Source organism: Aplidium turbinatum, chromosome 1 (genome assembly GCF_918807975.1).
Source record: "Aplidium turbinatum chromosome 1, kaAplTurb1.1, whole genome shotgun sequence".
Classification (NCBI taxonomy): domain Eukaryota; kingdom Metazoa; phylum Chordata; class Ascidiacea; order Aplousobranchia; family Polyclinidae; genus Aplidium; species Aplidium turbinatum.
This window is the reverse complement of record NC_137472.1, coordinates 34,810,091-34,828,655: the sequence shown is the minus strand read 5'-3', so window position 1 is coordinate 34,828,655 and position 18,565 is coordinate 34,810,091. Positions and strand designations below refer to the sequence as shown.

The following is an 18,565-nucleotide window of genomic DNA, read 5'->3' as shown; positions in this document are numbered from 1 at the left end:
CAAACCAACCAACCAACCCATGGTAAGATTGATTTATCCAATAACTAAATATTTTTGCTCAAATATTTTTACGAACAACTACATTAGTACGATATAGATAGAGAAAAAAGCAAAAAACCTTATAAGGTTAACAGAACTCAGCAGGGTTTCAAAATCTGACGATGATAACATGTAGGCTAGTGCAGTAGCGTAGCCAGGAATTTTGAAAGGGGGGGGGGTTTGACAACCCAGCGGCGGGGGGTCTGGGGGGCCTCCCATAGAAAATTTTGAAAAATTACTTTGAATTTGGTGCATTCTGAGAGCATTTTCAACAAAAATGTGGGTATGAATATTCCTGTAAAATGGTGCTGTCCGGTGGCATAGCAAAAGGATAAGGTCATGTTTTCTTCTGCATTTTTAGGAAATAAAGCTAAGTCTCTATGTTTTCTTGTTGCTAATTCCTGGCTGAGATGTTTGAATGTTTGGCATTGGCAAGACTCGCTCTTTTAATGCATTTTTGTATAAAACTAGGCAATTTTTTTTAGACTGAAAGCATCATTCTCAATATCGTGACGTCATACGCGTGCCAAAGGGGGGGGTTGTAACCCCCAAACCCTCCCCCTCTTGGCTACGCCACTGGGCTAGTGTGTACTGTAGGTAAGTGTATGTCGACCTAATGAAAATCTGTAATAAGCTTACCTCAGCTCGCCAAATGCATTATTTTACATATGCAGATAGCCTACTTAATCGAAACTTAACATTCCGACCAAATTGCAATGCCTAATAGCCTAAAAAAGTTTCCATAAATGTCGATGGTATATTTTAAATTAAAAAAATGTTAATGTATTTCATGGAAAATGCAACACTATAAAGTTACTAAACTGGTAGAATGTTAAAAACTTGAAAAACAACTGATTTGTCCAAATAATTAAACATTTTTACCCGAATGATTTTTACAAACAACTGCATTAGTAAGATATCGAGAAAAACACAAAAAACCTCATAAAGTTATCAATAGGCTACAGGCTTTTAAATCTTACCAATGAAGAAATGCAGCCTACATGTTACTGAATATCAGTAATAACCTTACCTCTGTTAAGAGAATACCTCTTTTAAGAGAAGTTAAGAAAAAAGTAGCGGTAGCACGCTACTTTGTTCCGAGTAGAGGGTAGCGGGCTACTTTTATTGATTGGCAAAAGGTAGCGTTAGCGTGCGCTACTTTATCCCGAGTAGCGGTAGCGCGCTACTTTTAAAGTAGCGGATGCCCACCACTGCCAATAATTCACTATAACATCAGTGGTTATTTGAAATACTCGCCTCTGTTGCTGTTGGGATGGAAGTTGGGGGCCTCAAAAGAGGAATAGCCTAGAGCCTCTTTTTATCTAAATTTGGCCCTGGGCAAGCCCCACACAACCCCTACTATCCAACTTTACTTTTTCGGACATTATGTTTTGTGTTGTGCATTTATCTGATAAATTTCGCTTTGTTGAAATTCTGGCCTTCCCAAACTTTTTTTCAGATCCGCTACTGCATTTTCAGCATATTTACTTTTTTTTTCTAAAAAATCTTAAAGTTGTTTGCTCTTTGCAGAAATGATGAATGTTAATTTTTTGCTGACATTGAAAACGTTTTCGGCTATAACCTAACGCTTTCTTGGCCAATTTTAAACAAACATCAATAAGCATAGTGGTCCACTAGTGGATTTCGGGGGCCCAAGATAGTTCTCACACGGTTCTATGCACTTGAATAAATACACAGCGATAAATCGCTATTGAAAACCAACTATTGTGACTAAAAAAACATTTCTTCAGTTTCTGTTTTATGATTAAAGCATTAGGCGACAATTTCGATAAGAAAAAGGCGTTCAGTTTTGCTTGGGCGACAAAGTGCTGATGAAACTTTTGCAGTTCATCGTCAATATAATTCAGTCACATTGATGTTTTAAAGGCTAGAGACTTACAGAGCATTGGAGTTGGTTTCTTAGTTTCAAATATATCATAGAAACTTTCCAATTTTTTTTCTGAAGGAGACATGACGGTAAGTAGGTGAATCGCAGATAAAGTAAAACAAGACCAAAGTGATGTAGTTTACAAATGTATACAAAAACGTAGTATTTTTAAAGTTGCGAGTGTAGTCTCTAGGCCTATAAATCTCATAGTAGCCTAGGCTATACCGCTACATAGTAGCGTATAGAAACATGGAACACAAACCGATCTTGTCAGTCGTATCAGTCAAATTCTTGTCAACTCGAAGTTTAAAGTATGACAACCTTGTGTATTAGGCTAACTTAGTTTTAAAATTTTATTTCTTTGTATCTGCATTTGCATACCCAGCGCTCGTTTTGCATACCCAGCATCATTCTCAATATCGTGACGTCACACTCGTGCCAAAGGGGGGGTTGTGACCCCCAACCCCCCCCCCCCCCCCCCCCCCTTGGCTACGCCACTGTTTCTTTGTATCTGCATTTGCATACCCAGCGCTACACAAATGACGGTGTAAAGTACAAGGCAACGCAAGAAAAATAAATTAAATTCTCTATTCGTCTATTATAGCTATAAAAATATTTCAAACCAATTTTATTTGGTTTCAAAAACGACATAAACAAAACTCTACTTAAAGCAAAGTTTCCGTGTTTTAACTTAACATTCTTTTGTCTTAATTTCGTCTTGAATTATTTTTCTAGTGAATTATTTTCTTCTCTTTTTTTATTTCGAACCCATTTTCACATCATATGGTTTTATATAATTTCGATAAAAATATTTGTTCGACACACCAAAAATCCCCCGACTCCGCAGATCTTGTTGCTGCGTCGCGTATCCAATATAAAAAAGGTGAGTCCCATACTTGAATCAAAGCATCGGGAGAGGAGAAGATAAGGTTCTCATTATACTAAGCCATCGGCACTAACTGGAGTAGGGTGGCCAGTTCCTTTCACCCGGCCGCCTTTACTTCAGCAATTACGCCCATCCAATTTATCACACCCTGGGTAGAGATGAGTGGTGTTTCTCAACAACCAGCATAAGCCGGAAGTCGAACCAGGACTGCGTGATTGGAAAGCGAGCGCGTTATTTGCTGCGCCATCCCACCGCTCATATCAATATATCTGATAAAAAAAATAAAGCACCCAAAATGTAGATAAAAAGCTCATGTTCATCGAACGTCTCTAAAACTATACGGACTGCATGTTCAGTGTTATACCATGGACTTCTAAATAGTAGCATCTGGACTGGACACTCAGTGGTCAACATGAGGCCAAACAGTTGGTACAACAGTTGGCCAACAGGGTTAGTTACTTGGCTGTTAGCCCACTGTTGGACTGAGTGTCCAGTCCAGATGCTACTATTTAGAAGTCCATGGTTATACCTACCATATCTTCGTAGCGTCACAATCACAAATTAACCAGGCGGTCCAAACATTTTGCTCCTAAGCTTAACTTTTTCATGAAACTGCGTTATTTTTAAGATGTTGAGATATTATTGGGAGTTAGTGGTAGCGGCAGTGAATAAGACTTAAGTCATGGTGTCACTAAAACAAACATTTTTTGTAATGTGTAGGCCTAGTAACAATGTTTAGAATTTCTCAAAAAGCAATGGTTGAATTGGCCTGTAGCGAAAAAGTTAATTCGACATGTTAAAGAAAATATTGAAACAAATCTGAAAAAGTAAACGACTTTCATCCTTAGATCTATGCATCTATTGCACATTGAACATGAGTTAATATTTTTGTGTAACTTTCAGGCCATCCAACCCACTGTGCAGTATCAAGGGGGAGTCGTTCACCATCAGGTAGTGACTGCCCAGCCGGTTGTCTCCACAACTACAACTGTGATATCACAACAACCTGGTTTCAGAAATTGGTCCAGTGGGATATGTGATTGTTTCCAGGACATGAAAAGCTGTAAGATTAATAAATAATAATTAATCTGCATTAAGTAATTTTTGAATATAGAAAATGAGAAAGCTTTTTTCTGTTGCTGAAACCTAGCTTGATTGATAGCTAATCTATACGCTGGCATGGACTGAATGATCAAGACTCATCAATTGGTAATGTAGCCTATCGCCAAGCAGTTTGATTGAGTCGCCTAATCGTTAGTTAATATGTTAGTACTGCGAAGAAACATTAATAATGGAAAAAAGCACGTTGCAACTGCAAAAAAATCGGTTGTAAAGATAACTTATCGATCAGTTTTATGATGTCGGCTGCATAGTCGAGTGATGAGAGCACTGGTGGTTCAGAGGACGGTCACTCGAAACGGCGCCGGTTCGACACCGCTTAAGAGCATGCGGTTGTGTCTTTGACAGGACACTTATAGGCATGCCTGAAGGTGAACGCGAAGATTGGTTTCCTTACCTTCCTGTCTACTTAATCTAATTTTTCACCCACTGGAAGAAAGCCTTTGATACGACAAAAAAAATCCTGATAGCAACCGCAAATATACAGCAAGAAAAAACTGAAAAGTGACCAAAAAGGCATTTAAATCATGCAGTTACAACTAGTCCAAGATGCTTGTCACACCCACACCCAGTTCTAGGTGAAAGCATTTTCAAATAACCAAAATTATTTAGGTTGCTGTGCCTATTGGTGTCAGAACTTTTACTACAGCTGCATTGCTCAACGAATGGGAGAGAACTGTTGCGTGGGATGCTCCGGTGATGACTCTGGTTGTGTTCCTGGCGGCCATCTTGCCATGAGGTCTAAGTTCCGTGCCCAGCATAATATTCAAGTCAGTGAAGTTTTTTTCATGCAAGCCTTTTTGCATAACACATTATTTTTTTTTATTATAGATGTATAGGTTTGATCAGCGGCAACTTTTGCGTCGCTCTGACGCATAGTTTGTATGGGTTTCACAGACACGGGCTGCGCTTTTGTGTTCGAAAGCCAGATTCTGGGGTCCGGTTTTGACTTCTTTTTATCCTGTTTCATGTTTAAGTATAAAATTTTACGAAAAACTTAGCATGGTGACTGGGCATTGTAGTATCTTAAATTGAGGAAGAATGATCTTTTTCTGAAGCAACAAAAATTCTCGAAAAAATTCGTCAAAAATTTCGCTGCTGCCAAATCATGTAGAAAAATCTCTTAGCGGCCAGTTTGTATGAAGCGTTTTCAGTGAGACCTTAATTTTTTCATTTTCTTAATGAATGTTAATTTAAACAAATGAAAAATATCATGCTGTGCTAGCGTAGGCTGGGACTGCAGTCAGTTTCCTAATTGTTATGGTTTTGTTGTGTAACCTAGCGTCTTAGCCTATTCAACATCAAGCAATTTTTGATGAAATATTTCGCTAAACCAACTTCAGCCGTGATAACAAGAGTTTTCAAGTAGGGACTGTTAAATCGAACTTAAACCGTTGAAGATAATCTTCTCTTTGTCAAGCAAACGTTGCTTGAACTTGGTGTTACAAAACCGCTGTGGCTTTCAAGAAGTGAAGATATTTAGGCCACTACGAGTAGCGAATTAGATCAATTTAGCTCTTTATGACACTGTATTGACATTGAATAAATATCTGGTTTAACAATTTAAAAAATACATCAATAGCACAACTTTTGGTTATCTGTTCTGCAAAACCAACATTTTAAAAAATTTTGATTTATAAACTTAACATGAGCTAGATTGTTGAGAAGGAGCGATCTTCCTGGCGTCAGCACTACCTGAAAATATTTCGCTAGATTATCACAGTGAAGTGATATGTTGTATTTATTATGATATGACCAGCAAAGATGGGCACCCGCTACTTCAAAAGTAGCGCCCTACCCCCTGCAGCTACTCGGGCAAAAGTAGCGCGCGCTACCTCTACCAATCGATAAAAGTTAAATGATAAAAGTAAAAACGAATGACGTCATTCGTCTACATTGCCGTTTCATCGTCGTTATCGAAAACACGTTCTAGGTGAAATTTATTGTTACTCATTATCAAAAGCATGAGCATTTCAAAATACGAGTCGCTGAGTCCTTTTGCTTATTGAGCTTCAGCACGTGTTTTCCATCAAAGGCCTTGAGTGCGAAAACTTTAAAACGGTATCGATTGTGTTCTTTCTTGCATAATGCAGTGAGAATAAGTTGGGTAATAATGCGATGACATTGTACAACCGATATAAAATTAAAAATGAGCCCCGTCGCAAAAAGACCTTGACTGTTGTAGAGCAACAATGAATAAAACCACCCAGACAGCAAATCAACCGCTTTTTATGTCTGCAGACGTTGATTCTATGAAAAAAAATGGTTGGTTTGTTGTCTAGACATAACGTTATTATTACTAGGGCCATTTTTATTTTGACCTAAAAAAATTTGTTTTTTTTACTTTACTTTTATCAAATTTTGACTTTATTTTGACCTAACGAAATTGCTTATTTGTAAAGGCCACAGTTCTTCCTTGAATGGAATTTTGTCGATTTTAGACCCAAACGTGTTCTATAAAAGAGGTTTGTTCAATAAAAGTTTGCCTTGATTGCGATGCTTGTTGTCGCTCCAATCCAGCTTGATGGCGTTTACTTTTCCTGTGGCTTTCAACAAAATACTTTTTATCGCACTTCAATATAAACTCGCAAAAATTGCACCTTGAATCACCCTAGGAAGTTGCATTGAATTCACCAGGAAAATCTCGACAAATCTGTCTAACTTTTGCCGAAGACGATTTAGCTTGCTTAGGCATTTTTGTATTACAGAATGTCAGTAATAGACCGAGAGCCTACGACAGAAGATTTCACCCCATAAGGTACAAAAGGTTTGAGCCCTTGAAGTTACTGGGGTCAACCATGTCACTCACAAAAAGTATGGAAGATTGACCGCACCGGGTGGATCTGGACCCTAGAGCCCCCTAAAAAGCCCAAAAAGGGGGTTAATTTCACCCCATAAGGTACATGGACCAAACTTGGTGAAAACGAAGTTCTATGTCAGGACATCACAAAAATATTAAATCTAACAATATTTTCGAGTGGAAAGGTGATGTAAGACTCCCCCCAAAGTGACCCCCCAGGGGGTTAATTTCACCCCATAAGGTACATGGACCAAACTTGGTCAAAACGAAGTCTTATGTCAGGACATCACAAAAATATCAAATCTAACAATATTTTCGGGTAGAAAGGTGATGTAAGATGCCTTCAAAGTGACTTCCCTTAATGTGACCCCCTCGGAAGGTTTATTCCACCCCATAAGGTACATGGACCAAACTTGGTCAAAATGAAGTCTTATGTCAGGACATCACAAAAATATCAAATCTAACAATATTTTCGGGTGGAAAGGTGATGTAAGATGCCTTCAAAGTGACTTCCCTTAATGTGACCCCCTCGGAAGGTTTATTCCACCCCATAAGGTACATGGACCAAACTTGGTCAAAATGAAGTCTTATGTCAGGACATCACAAAAATATCAAATCTAACAATATTTTCGGGTGGAAAGGTGGTGTAAGATGACTTCAAAGTGACTTTCCTTAATGTGACCCCCTCGGAAGGTGTATTTCACCCCATAAAGTACATGGACCAAACTTGGTCAAAACGAAGTCTTATGTCAGGACATCACAAAAATATCAAATCTAACAATATTTTCGGGTGGAAAGGTGATGTAAGATGTCATCAAAGTGACCCCCAGAGGGTTTATTTCACCATAGAGTACATGGACCAAACGTGGTCAAAACGAAGTCTTCTAGGGCACCACAAAATATCAAATCTAACAATACTCTCAGTTGGAAAGGTGATAAAAGACCTACCCAAAAGTGAATCTCCTCCTATAGTTTAATTTACTTCATCCCTTTCTCGAACCAACCTTGGTGTAACGAAAGTGCTATGCCAGGACAGTACGAATGGATTAAATTTAAAAATATTTTTATATAGGTTTTGATGAAATACATTCACAAGCTGTCCCATGATGCATGAAATGGAACTATAGCCTACTTTACAAAAAGTTTTTGTATAAATCATATTAAGTCAATCGAAAAAAGGCAACAGGACATGACAATACATGGCTTTGTAACACCAAAAACAGAAAGTACGTAAGAAGCATATAGGCTACAGTAGCCAGAAAATTGATCCAAGATCTTGATACCACCACTAAATGTGGACTTAATCGAACAACTGACTATCCAAATCAAAACGTTTCGAAATGAATCATTTGGAACGTTAATTTAGGCAGTAATGAACATTTTCCAGCTGCTACAATAAATAACCCAATAAACCCAATGTAGTAAATTTTTGTTTAATGCCATTTGCTTCATGTCTCCAATCAGTTATTGTAACTGTTCATTCATAAACAGAGATTGTTTGTGTAAATGTAAACGGTAACTCAATTGGTTAGCGCGTCACTTCTGGAACGAAGAAGCTTCAAGATCAATAGCGGCGCTGGTTCGACTCTCGGGGTGTGCGCTTGAGCAACGCACGTTAAGGGCTGCTCTCCATTCAGCGGCATCTAATGGATGGAATAATTCCCCGACAACAAGCCTTCAACAATCGGAAACTTCACTCTGTCAATCTCGGTGACCGGGCCTGCGCCAGTGATTCAAAGCCTCTACAAGTATGCGAAACTGCCAGGATTAAGCTCTGCAAGAAGCTTTCCCAGTCCGAGGATAAAGATTCAATCAATCAATCAATCACTGGTGTCGCTTTTACTTTCTTCGTCTTATTCTTCAGATTCATACAATTCTCCTGTTATATACAGAGAAATAAAGACTGTACGAAACAATTGCTATTATGCACTACAGATATGCGTAACATACAATAGTAATTTTATTATCTTTTACAGACGTCTATTTTTCTTCGAATAATGCAACATTGCAACTTACTATTAACTGGAAAAAGTTCAACATTTATTTGTTATTTAGTGCACCCAGGCATTTTTCTCAAGATTGCAGAAACTATTGGTTATAGGTTCCTAAAACGAAACTTTACAGCCAGTTATTGGCTAATGTTTACAGTAAGAAAGTAAACGACTGATAGACCAGGAGAAAGTTTTATATTTATAAAGGGTAACCCAAGCGACATCCAATGCTGTTTACCTTCTTCTTGACTTTCCTGGATGAGATCAGATTCCACGCAGAAACATCTAAAGATGCTTTATACCTTTACCTTCAAACCACACCACTTTATAAGAACCTCCTTCTTCTTTCCAGCCATACTCTAGCAGCAACGTTGCTGCTTGTTCACTTCTAGTTGAAGATAACCACCATCTTGTGATGAGATGTGTGCGCCTTGTCTTCTGGAGAAGTACTCGTAAACAAAGTGGTAGAGTACTACTATCTACAGTAGCTTCTGGTATGCATGATATCCTTTCATTTTCTTTTTTGGGTTTGTAGCCGTCTAAAAACATTTGTAAACGGACTTCGTTGACATAATTAATTTTCTTGTTTTTGTACATGTTACACACAAAGTTCTCTATGGCGATGATAGTGTCTTCACTAATTTCTTTGTCGTGTCCGAGTTGGCTAAAAGCTGCCTGCGCTTCGTGGTTTCCTTGGAGTAATTTCAGCGGCCGCACTTTCCCTTTCCTGCTAAATGACGAGGTGTAATCAGAATCTGTAAAGGCATGATATGCAGGTAAACACTTGCAAATCGTCACTCCAAGTGCGGTAGGCCTATGCAGCTGGTTGATGTTGATGTACCACTGCGTGTTATTGCTTTGCACGCCAGCTTCTATCCATATCTTTAATGAAGGATCAAAAGTTCCATAGCAACCTAAGCCAATTACAAGACAGTCAGTGTCAGACGTGCGGATAACCACATTGCTTGGGGCTGGTACATCGCAGACAGCTTGCTTTATCTCTGTATATAACAGGAGAATTGTATGAATCTGAAGAATAAGATGAAGAAAGTGAAAGCGACAGCAGTGACAATGAAGAATAAAGAAACGACCGTTTACATTTACACGAACAATCTCTGTTTATGAATGAACAGTTACGATAACTGATTGGAGACATGAAGCAAATGGCATTAAATAAAAATTTACTGCATTGGGTTTATTAGGTTATTTATTGTAGCAGCTGGAAAATGTTCATTACTGCCTAAATTAACGTTCCAAATGATTCATTTCGAAACGTTTTGATTTGGATAGTCAGTTGTTCGATTAAGTCCACATTTAGTGGTGGTATCAAGATCTTGGATCAATTTTCTGGCTACTGTAGCTTATATGCTTCTTGTGTACTTTCTGTTTTTGGTGTTACAAAGCCATGTATTGTCATGTCCTGTTGCCTTTTTTCGATTGACTTAATATGATTTATACAAAAACTTTTTGTAAAGTAGGCTATAGTTCCATTTCATGCATCATGGGACAGCTTGTGAATGTATTTCATCAAAACCTATATAAAAATATTTTTAAATTTAATCCATTCGTACTGTCCTGGCATAGCACTTTCGTTACACCAAGGTTGGTTCGAGAAAGGGATGAAGTAAATTAAACTATAGGAGGAGATTCACTTTTGGGTAGGTCTTTTATCACCTTTCCAACTGAGAGTATTGTTAGATTTGATATTTTGTGGTGCCCTAGAAGACTTCGTTTTGACCACGTTTGGTCCATGTACTCTATGGTGAAATAAACCCTCTGGGGGTCACTTTGATGACATCTTACATCACCTTTCCACCCGAAAATATTGTTAGATTTGATATTTTTGTGATGTCCTGACATAAGACTTCGTTTTGACCAAGTTTGGTCCATGTACTTTATGGGGTGAAATACACCTTCCGAGGGGGTCACATTAAGGAAAGTCACTTTGAAGTCATCTTACACCACCTTTCCACCCGAAAATATTGTTAGATTTGATATTTTTGTGATGTCCTGACATAAGACTTCATTTTGACCAAGTTTGGTCCATGTACCTTATGGGGTGGAATAAACCTTCCGAGGGGGTCACATTAAGGGAAGTCACTTTGAAGGCATCTTACATCACCTTTCCACCCGAAAATATTGTTAGATTTGATATTTTTGTGATGTCCTGACATAAGACTTCGTTTTGACCAACTTTGGTCCATGTACCTTATGGGGTGAAATTAACCCCCTGGGGGGTCACTTTGGGGGGAGTCTTACATCACCTTTCCACTCGAAAATATTGTTAGATTTGATATTTTTGTGATGTCCTGACATAGAACTTCGTTTTCACCAAGTTTGGTCCATGTACCTTATGGGGTGAAATTAACCCCCTTTTTGGGCTTTTTAGGGGGCTCTAGGGTCCAGATCCACCCGGTGCGGTCAATCTTCCATACTTTTTGTGAGTGACATGGTTGACCCCAGTAACTTCAAGGGGTCAAAGCTTTTGTACCTTATGGGGTGAAATCTTCTGTCGTAGGCTCCCAGACTATAAGCTATTCCTAAGATCCAAACTGTTGATCTTCGAAAAGACCACGTTTGTGAAGAGGAAGTGTTTTATAAGAATTATTTAAATACGTAACAATGAATAAACAATGGACAATTTGCGATAAAAGTTACTTCTGATCCAAGTGGACATTGTGATGACATATTTCCTGCTTTTATGGGTTAATTGTGTCGCAGTTCATGATTTACAATGCTTCTACGAGGATTTTAACAAAATTTTACTCTCAAGAAACACAAAAAGTTTGTCAAAAGTCATAATTTGACAAATTTTGACTTCATTCAAAATTTTGACTTTGTTGTCAATTTTAACTATTTTGACCTATAAACTTCTTAGAAACAGTCCGCTAGTGCTGAAAACAACTTTATTCTTAGATTCGTGGACAGACGAAATCCTCAAAAAAAAATTTGACTTGATTGACTTTTGTGGGCCCTAATTATTACTAAATGGACTGCGTGCGAGCAGCACAACAAATAGGTTACACAAGCGCACACAGGCTGATTGGCATTGCAGTTGCCTTTTCGGAAGTTTCCCTCAGAACTGTAATGATTTTATTTAGGATTTGCAAGTAGCCTATTTGCCCGGGATTTCGGCGCAATATGACCTTTATCTTGCGTGAAACGAAAACAATTTTTTTTATTGTTTCAAAGTTTGCAGACTGTAAATCAATGTGAAAAGCGGGTCTGTTGGTTGGTTTCACTTCGTTTGAATAACTGTATTATATCAATGAAATCAAAATAAAATTTTGTAAGTGGATGCCACGCTATTAATCGTAGGGGTACTGGAACAACAACTATATTGCGTAAGTCTCGCACATTGTTACTTTAAACTCCAGAGTTACCATCACCATTAAACTGAGATAACGTTTAACAGGAAAAGGTGGGAAAGCTATGAGCAGTGAGCACAGCACAGCAGTTACAGTAATTTCGGGTTTTAATGGACATAAGCCTAGTTTATGCTTCTAACAATACTTTAACTTTATTTGGCGTTTGAATCATTTTCCTTTAAGAAAATATTTAAAACTATTACAGAATAGAGACAATTCTACAGTAGAGTAGATTGGAATCCTCAACTAGCCTACTCAAAAATGCCAATCCGTAAGTGTTGGTGTCACTCTTGTCGTTATTAGCGTGGCTTGATGTTTCTTGCAATACCGTAGTCGAATGGTTTCTGCTTTAATTTTTTCACGCATTGTTTCAATGAAAAATCTCCAAAAACGAATCTTTTTTTTCACTTTAAATTGGAAAGTAGCGGAAGTGCGACTGAAAGAAATGTAGTGCCTTTCCGCTACCGCTACATTGAAAAAAACAGTAGCACTGCGCGCTACTGCCCACCTCTGACAACCAGTGGCGTTAACAGGAGGATTCTGCTGAATTGAACTACAGTAGCCTACTATCAAATGTTTAATATTTCTTTAAAATTATACTGCTATCCACTACCCAGCAGGTGCATACTGCATATCTTGTAAAAGAATGTTGAAAACAACAATCTCCGATGGCCGGCAAACTGCAACACACATTTTATGACTAAGGTTTTTTGCTTCCTATATGGCGACATAATAAGGACAAAAGAACTGATCATATGATCAGTATTGATCACTGTATCTAAACCGTTAATTGGTTTGAAGTAATGACAATTAACACAACAGTTTCATTTTTTCTTTGACGTCAGTTAAAAATGCGCGATGCCTTTAAAACTTTTTAACGACTCACCAGGGCGTTGCGACTCAGAGCTTACCTGCTGAGTCGCACAAAAGTACAATAAACGAAACAAAGTTCTTATATTTGCTTAAGAAATCTATTTTGAATTTTTTTCATTAAAAAGTAACTGCTGGTATTACTTCGCTAAGCTATGCGAATAAATTAAAGTCAATTAATAACATTTTTAACAACACTGTAAGTAAGTAATATTGAATCTTCGTTTGGAGAAAAATCAGATAAAAAGACTAGCCTACATTCACGATGTTTGGAGTTTCTCAAATTTGTTTCAATACAAAAAGTATGTCATAGCACAAAAAGATTGAAAAACCCAAGGCCACAGTATGTTTTTAAAGCATCTTGCCTATAGGCTTATAAACTTAAACATGAGTAAATAATCCTACAATAGGCTATGAAAATACACTTCTGTCTCCAGTTGTAGTTTTTCACAAATACACTCAAAAGGCTTATCTACCTTTTTCAATCAGGCTAAGCCTATTGTTACGGTTGTTGTGGCAACGTAGCCTAAGTAAAGTTTCGACGGTTGTTTGTTCTTAAGGTATTTTGGTGCTTTGAATAATAACTCAGCACGCGAAGAAAAAATACGAAAACAGCCAATTTCAAAAGAATCTTGACTCCGTATTCAAGCTCAGACTTGTTTTGTTGGACAATGCAAAACACAACAGACACAAACAACAACGCAAAAGAAATAAAACTACCTTTTGTAACGTCTATTTCATCATACTGTAAACATCTTTTTATCTTAACCTACATTTTTTAAACGATATTTTTGCTAAATTTTGACTACAATACATTTGCTTGTTATGCGGCAATTAACTTTTTTTTAATTTGTTTAACATTTTCAAATAGTGGCTATTGACTAACAATAGCAATAAACTGTTGGTCTACAAAAGCGCTTTCGTAGCAAGTTTACCGGAGGGGTGTGACCAAAACTTTTTTACTTTTTATAAAAACTGTTTGCATACTTGGAACAACGTGATTATTATACTGTTCCCAGTCGGCAAATCTGTTATTTTTTTACAATTGTTCAACGTCTGCAGACGTCTGAAACAATCTAGAAAAGATTTAGTTTGCTGGGTTTTAGGTGTAGAAATACATAATCTTCATGATATTGTAACGTGATCGATCAATCGTTAGTTTCTGCGCTTGTTTTCGTGTAGGCAACATTTAAAAATGGCTTTTGTTCAATCGCAAACTGCACCTGAATGCTATTTGAGCTGCCAACTACGCTTTCATTTGCATGAAGGACAAAATCAAACGCAAACGAACTGGTCAGCAGTCACATTCAAACTGCAGAAGTTTTTCGATACTCCATTTCCAGATAAATGATGCACAATGTAAAAAGTGAATTGATTTACGGCAGCCTACTTGAATTTTTCATCAATGGAGCAGGAAAATGTCTCTAGCCTCATTCACATGGCATTTCCCGGTGTTCAAAATGCATTTCAACCCATTCTGTTGATTCGTCTTTATTGTGATGTCGTGAGTAACAAACAAAATGTTTTTCAGGGGAGTATATGCGAAGATTGCTGCATCATGCACTTCTGCAAGCCCTGCGCGATGTGTCAAATGGCAAGGGAGATGAACCACCTCGGCTATGCCTACAGTGGATGCTAAAGCAAAGATTCCACAAATCAAATCCACATATGGACAGAATTCATATCTTAGAGTTAGCTAGTTGTGACAGCTTCGCATTGGCCGTTTAATTGCTTTTAAAACTTTGTGTTTATAACCTATTTGTAGGCTAGCCTATAATTTATTTTTGAGTAAAAAAAAACTTTTGCAAAAGCTTCGAGTTAGATTCTTCATATGCTGAAAGCTTTGTTGTAGGCTACCGTACTCTATAAGTAACCTTCATTGTTTGCGTAATTATGTGATTTGTGTGTGGACCTATCCTAACTTATGCATAAAATGGCAGACTCGATAGTTTCCGGACTAACCTACCAAACCATCTTGTAGGCTATAGCCTAGTGTTGAATTTAGTTTTTTTTAAGGGGGTTGGGGTGTAGCAATAGTACAGCCTATAGCCTACGTGAGGCACACCTTAGTGCCTAGTCGTAAGTTATATTAGCCTACGTAGTTTTTTATACTCTGCAGTAACCTATAGTGTAAGAAAGTCTACCACTTTCTTTTTAAATGGAGGGCTCTTTTTAGTATTAGGCCTATGCATTTCATTTTGTTCGCCCCCTAAGTTAGCTCAATGGTTAAGCGCCGGACTCAAGATCAAGCGGCGCTGCGGTCTGGCTGGGGTATGCACTTAAGCAACGCATTTCAGGACTGCTCTCCATTAAGCGGCAATTATTGGATGGAAAAATCCCCCAGCAACAACTATCGGAGACTGCTCTGTCAACCTTGCTAACAGGCCCTGTGTCAGTGGTTCAAAGCCTCTACAAGTAGATACGAAACTTTCACGAATCACCTATCAAAGGCTTTATCAGTCGGAGGGTAAAGATTCAAAACCTATCCAACCGTCCTTGGAAAACTGCTGATTGTAAGTAGGATACCGTACAGTGTTTGGTGTAGACCTGTGGTATCGAGGTTATGTGGCAGGGTGGTTCTCCATCTGGGGTGCACAAAAAGTCTCAATGAGTCCTCGTAACATTGTTTAAATTTATTGAATAATAAAGTAGGCTATGTTAACCATTTCGCTTTTTCTTTGTTTTACACTTCTAGATTTTTTTCGCACTTTTGGCAAGCGGCCGAAGTGCGAGTCGTATGTGTGTCCAGCATAGACCCAATCTAGCCATGTTAGATGAAGTGGGGTACAGCTTCAAATAACTTACATGCGTGATTTGCACGGTGACTTTTTATATCATATCACATTATTTTGATACGATAAATCAAATGTAGTTATTACTATCTGAAGCCTTTACAAATGTACTTTACATTTAATTCGCTCTGCTTTGCCTTTTTGCTTGGCATTGAGCACTTTTTGTAGTGTTAATAGTTTTCATTGTTTTAATTTTGATACGATATATATGAACAGCTATTGAACAAATGCAATCCTAGCCTACTATGCTAAAAGCTTACTGAAAAAGGTGAAACCCAAAAAAATGGCAACTGTAGGGGAAGGTGCGGACACTTTTTTGAAACTTGGCGGTAAACATTTTTTAAAACTTTTTTGAAGCTTAAATTTTATGTCAACTTAGGCTATAGCTATGTCTTTCTTGAAAAAGGGGTGCACAGCATGGATTTCTCAAAATTTGTTTTCTTATTAATTTTCCTAAAATGCTGACATCACTGAATTGTCCGAACCTACCCCAATGAGGGGGTAGGTTCGGACAAGGTATGGGGCTATGTTGGACAAACCAAAATATGGTTGAAAATAGTCTTGAATAACATGTATTGTACCGATAATATTTACAAAGAAATCCTGCAATTGTTTCATGTTGAAGGGAATAACAAATATCAAAAAAATTAAAGGTCTATAGCATGGGGATACCCCGGACACTTAGATATATTATGTCCGCGGTATCCCCATGGTCACGTGTAGCAAACAATGGCGGATTTCTACTAGTACAAAATGCTCTGCTAGAAAACTCTTTTGCTGTAAAGAACCTGCTATCTACAACGCATATACTACACTAAAGGTTAAAAGCTTTACTGCACAAACTTTTTTCTAAAAGCTTACGACGTTCACTGAAAATATTAGCCTACGTCTTTGAGAAAAAAATCTAAACTTCTAAATTTGAACAACTGAAGTTCTTAAAGCAGTCCTAACGCAGCTGGCAACTTTGACCAATGGTGAAAGTTGGGGTGCAAACTGCGTGGCGAAGTGAAAATTAAACCGGAAGTTGCTTGTCCGGGGTATCCTCTTGTCCGAACCATCCCCGCCTTCCCCTATGCAACTGGGTCTGAAATCTGAATAATCTCCTGTTTGGCCACCAGGGTTTACACATTACATCAAAAAGAATGGTTTTATGATTTAAAACTGACCCAAATTTTGCAATGCAGGCTATTAAGATATTTTAGCTTAAATTTTAGTTGCCACATTAAATTGTCTAAAAAATAAATCAATTTCTAATTGCTTATAGCCGGGAACGTTCACTTTTCTGATAAGCGACTTGTGCAACAGCTAGATATGCTCGCTTTTCTGTAGTGAGTAGTCAGGTAGTGCTGACTCTAGGCAGATCGCTCCTTTTCAACAGGCGACAGCTAGTTAAGTCGTTTTCTTTCCACAATAATAAGGATTCAATTGACTGCCAAAAGCAGAGGCTGAGAACGATAGGCTATACGCCATGAATTAGAGGTGCGGTACTGATGAGCCCAGCCTCATGAACAAATCAGGTGTCTATAGCTGTCAATTCTTGCTACACTCGACTTCCGAGAAACAGATGGTAAGTCATTTCATTTCGAAATGTTGTAGGAAAACAGTTCAACCAGTCAAATGCCGGTTAAACAAAGTTTGGATAATCGAGGAAGCACTGTCGGCACTCGACCGTGAAACCCAAAAATAACCGACCTTTCTGATTATTGTATGGTAATTTTTAAAAATGTTTCCTGGTTTTAAAAAAGTGATGGGGGTCTTCTGTCATTCCAAAGAAGCAAAATGTGTTTGCTATAAGCAAAAAAGTTTGAAAACCACCTTCGAAATGGCATCTAGGTCCTACAGGCAAATTACCGTACTAAATTGTCGGTAGGCCTATAGGCTATGGGCAATTAAAGTATTCTTTTCCTGAAAATATGAGATTATTCTTTACTAAAATAAAAATTAACATTTTCCTTACACTGAAAGAGTTTTCGAGTCTATTTTTAAACAGATCAATGGTTTGATAAACAATTTAAGCGACATCACGACGAGGACCACTCATGAATTTGAATTGGGGGCGAGCTGGTGCTTACACAGCACTGAAGACAACAGTAGGGGAAGTGCGGGACCGATGGGACACGGGGACCGAAGGGACAGCGCAATATCTTGCCCTCTAGTGAATAGTTTTTGGCAATATTGATTTTGGACACGAAATATGTATCTCAGGTTGCGCACGTGAAAAGAGTAGGATCTAGCTCAACTGTGTAAACAATGGCGGCAAAATATTAATTTTAAGACACTAAAATAACTTGTAGCTATAGGATTAAAAAAAATCTGTGGAAAATATCAGACATAACAATGATTGACAATAAAGTTGTTTTAAATCAGTGATATAAGAAGCAAGGTTTGTGATACTAATGGAGTTTCAGATGTCAACAGCATGGACAGCAGAAAAATATTTTCCAAAATTGTTGATTGCGGGACCGATGGGACAAGGGCATTTTAAATAGGCATTTTAATTTGTCTTTCCAAACAATGAGGATGTTGCCTCAATTTCTCAAAAAGATAAAGAAGAAATAATCCTTGCCACAACCAGTTGATATGACAACACGCCTAAGCGGCATTCCACGTTTCTCAGAAATTGTTTCGTCTGTATAGACAATCTATACATGGATATTGCAATTGCTTACGAACATTGACGAAGGAACTTGACTTTTCATGTTGATTTTTCACTTTTAATGTAAATAACCAATTTCAGTTCATAAAATCATTTTTTGTACTTCTTTTGTGCAATTTTGGATATGTCCCATCGGTCCCATAACACTGTCCTATC

The 18,565-nt window shown here is 37.9% G+C and overlaps 1 protein-coding gene across 1 annotated transcript; it reads left to right on the top strand.

The window, feature by feature from the left end:
- The first annotated feature begins 1,861 nt into the window (after positions 1-1,861).
- Positions 1,862-17,007, top strand: LOC145776194 (cornifelin homolog A-like). Its single transcript, XM_082587600.1, has 4 exons — positions 1,862-2,016; positions 3,717-3,876; positions 4,545-4,702; positions 14,493-17,007. Exons 1-4 carry the CDS (start codon positions 2,011-2,013, stop codon positions 14,598-14,600), a joined length of 432 nt encoding a protein of 143 aa, XP_082443726.1. The 5' UTR covers positions 1,862-2,010; the 3' UTR covers positions 14,601-17,007.
- Positions 17,008-18,565: the final 1,558 nt, after the last annotated feature.

Excerpts from the sequence above, each read along its gene's own strand:
- LOC145776194 (XM_082587600.1), top strand. Across the intron at positions 3,877-4,544 it reads TTTCCAGGACATGAAAAGCT|GTTGCTGTGCCTATTGGTGT; the intron begins GTAAGATTAATA and ends AAAATTATTTAG. Across the intron at positions 4,703-14,492 it reads GTGCCCAGCATAATATTCAA|GGGAGTATATGCGAAGATTG; the intron begins GTCAGTGAAGTT and ends AATGTTTTTCAG.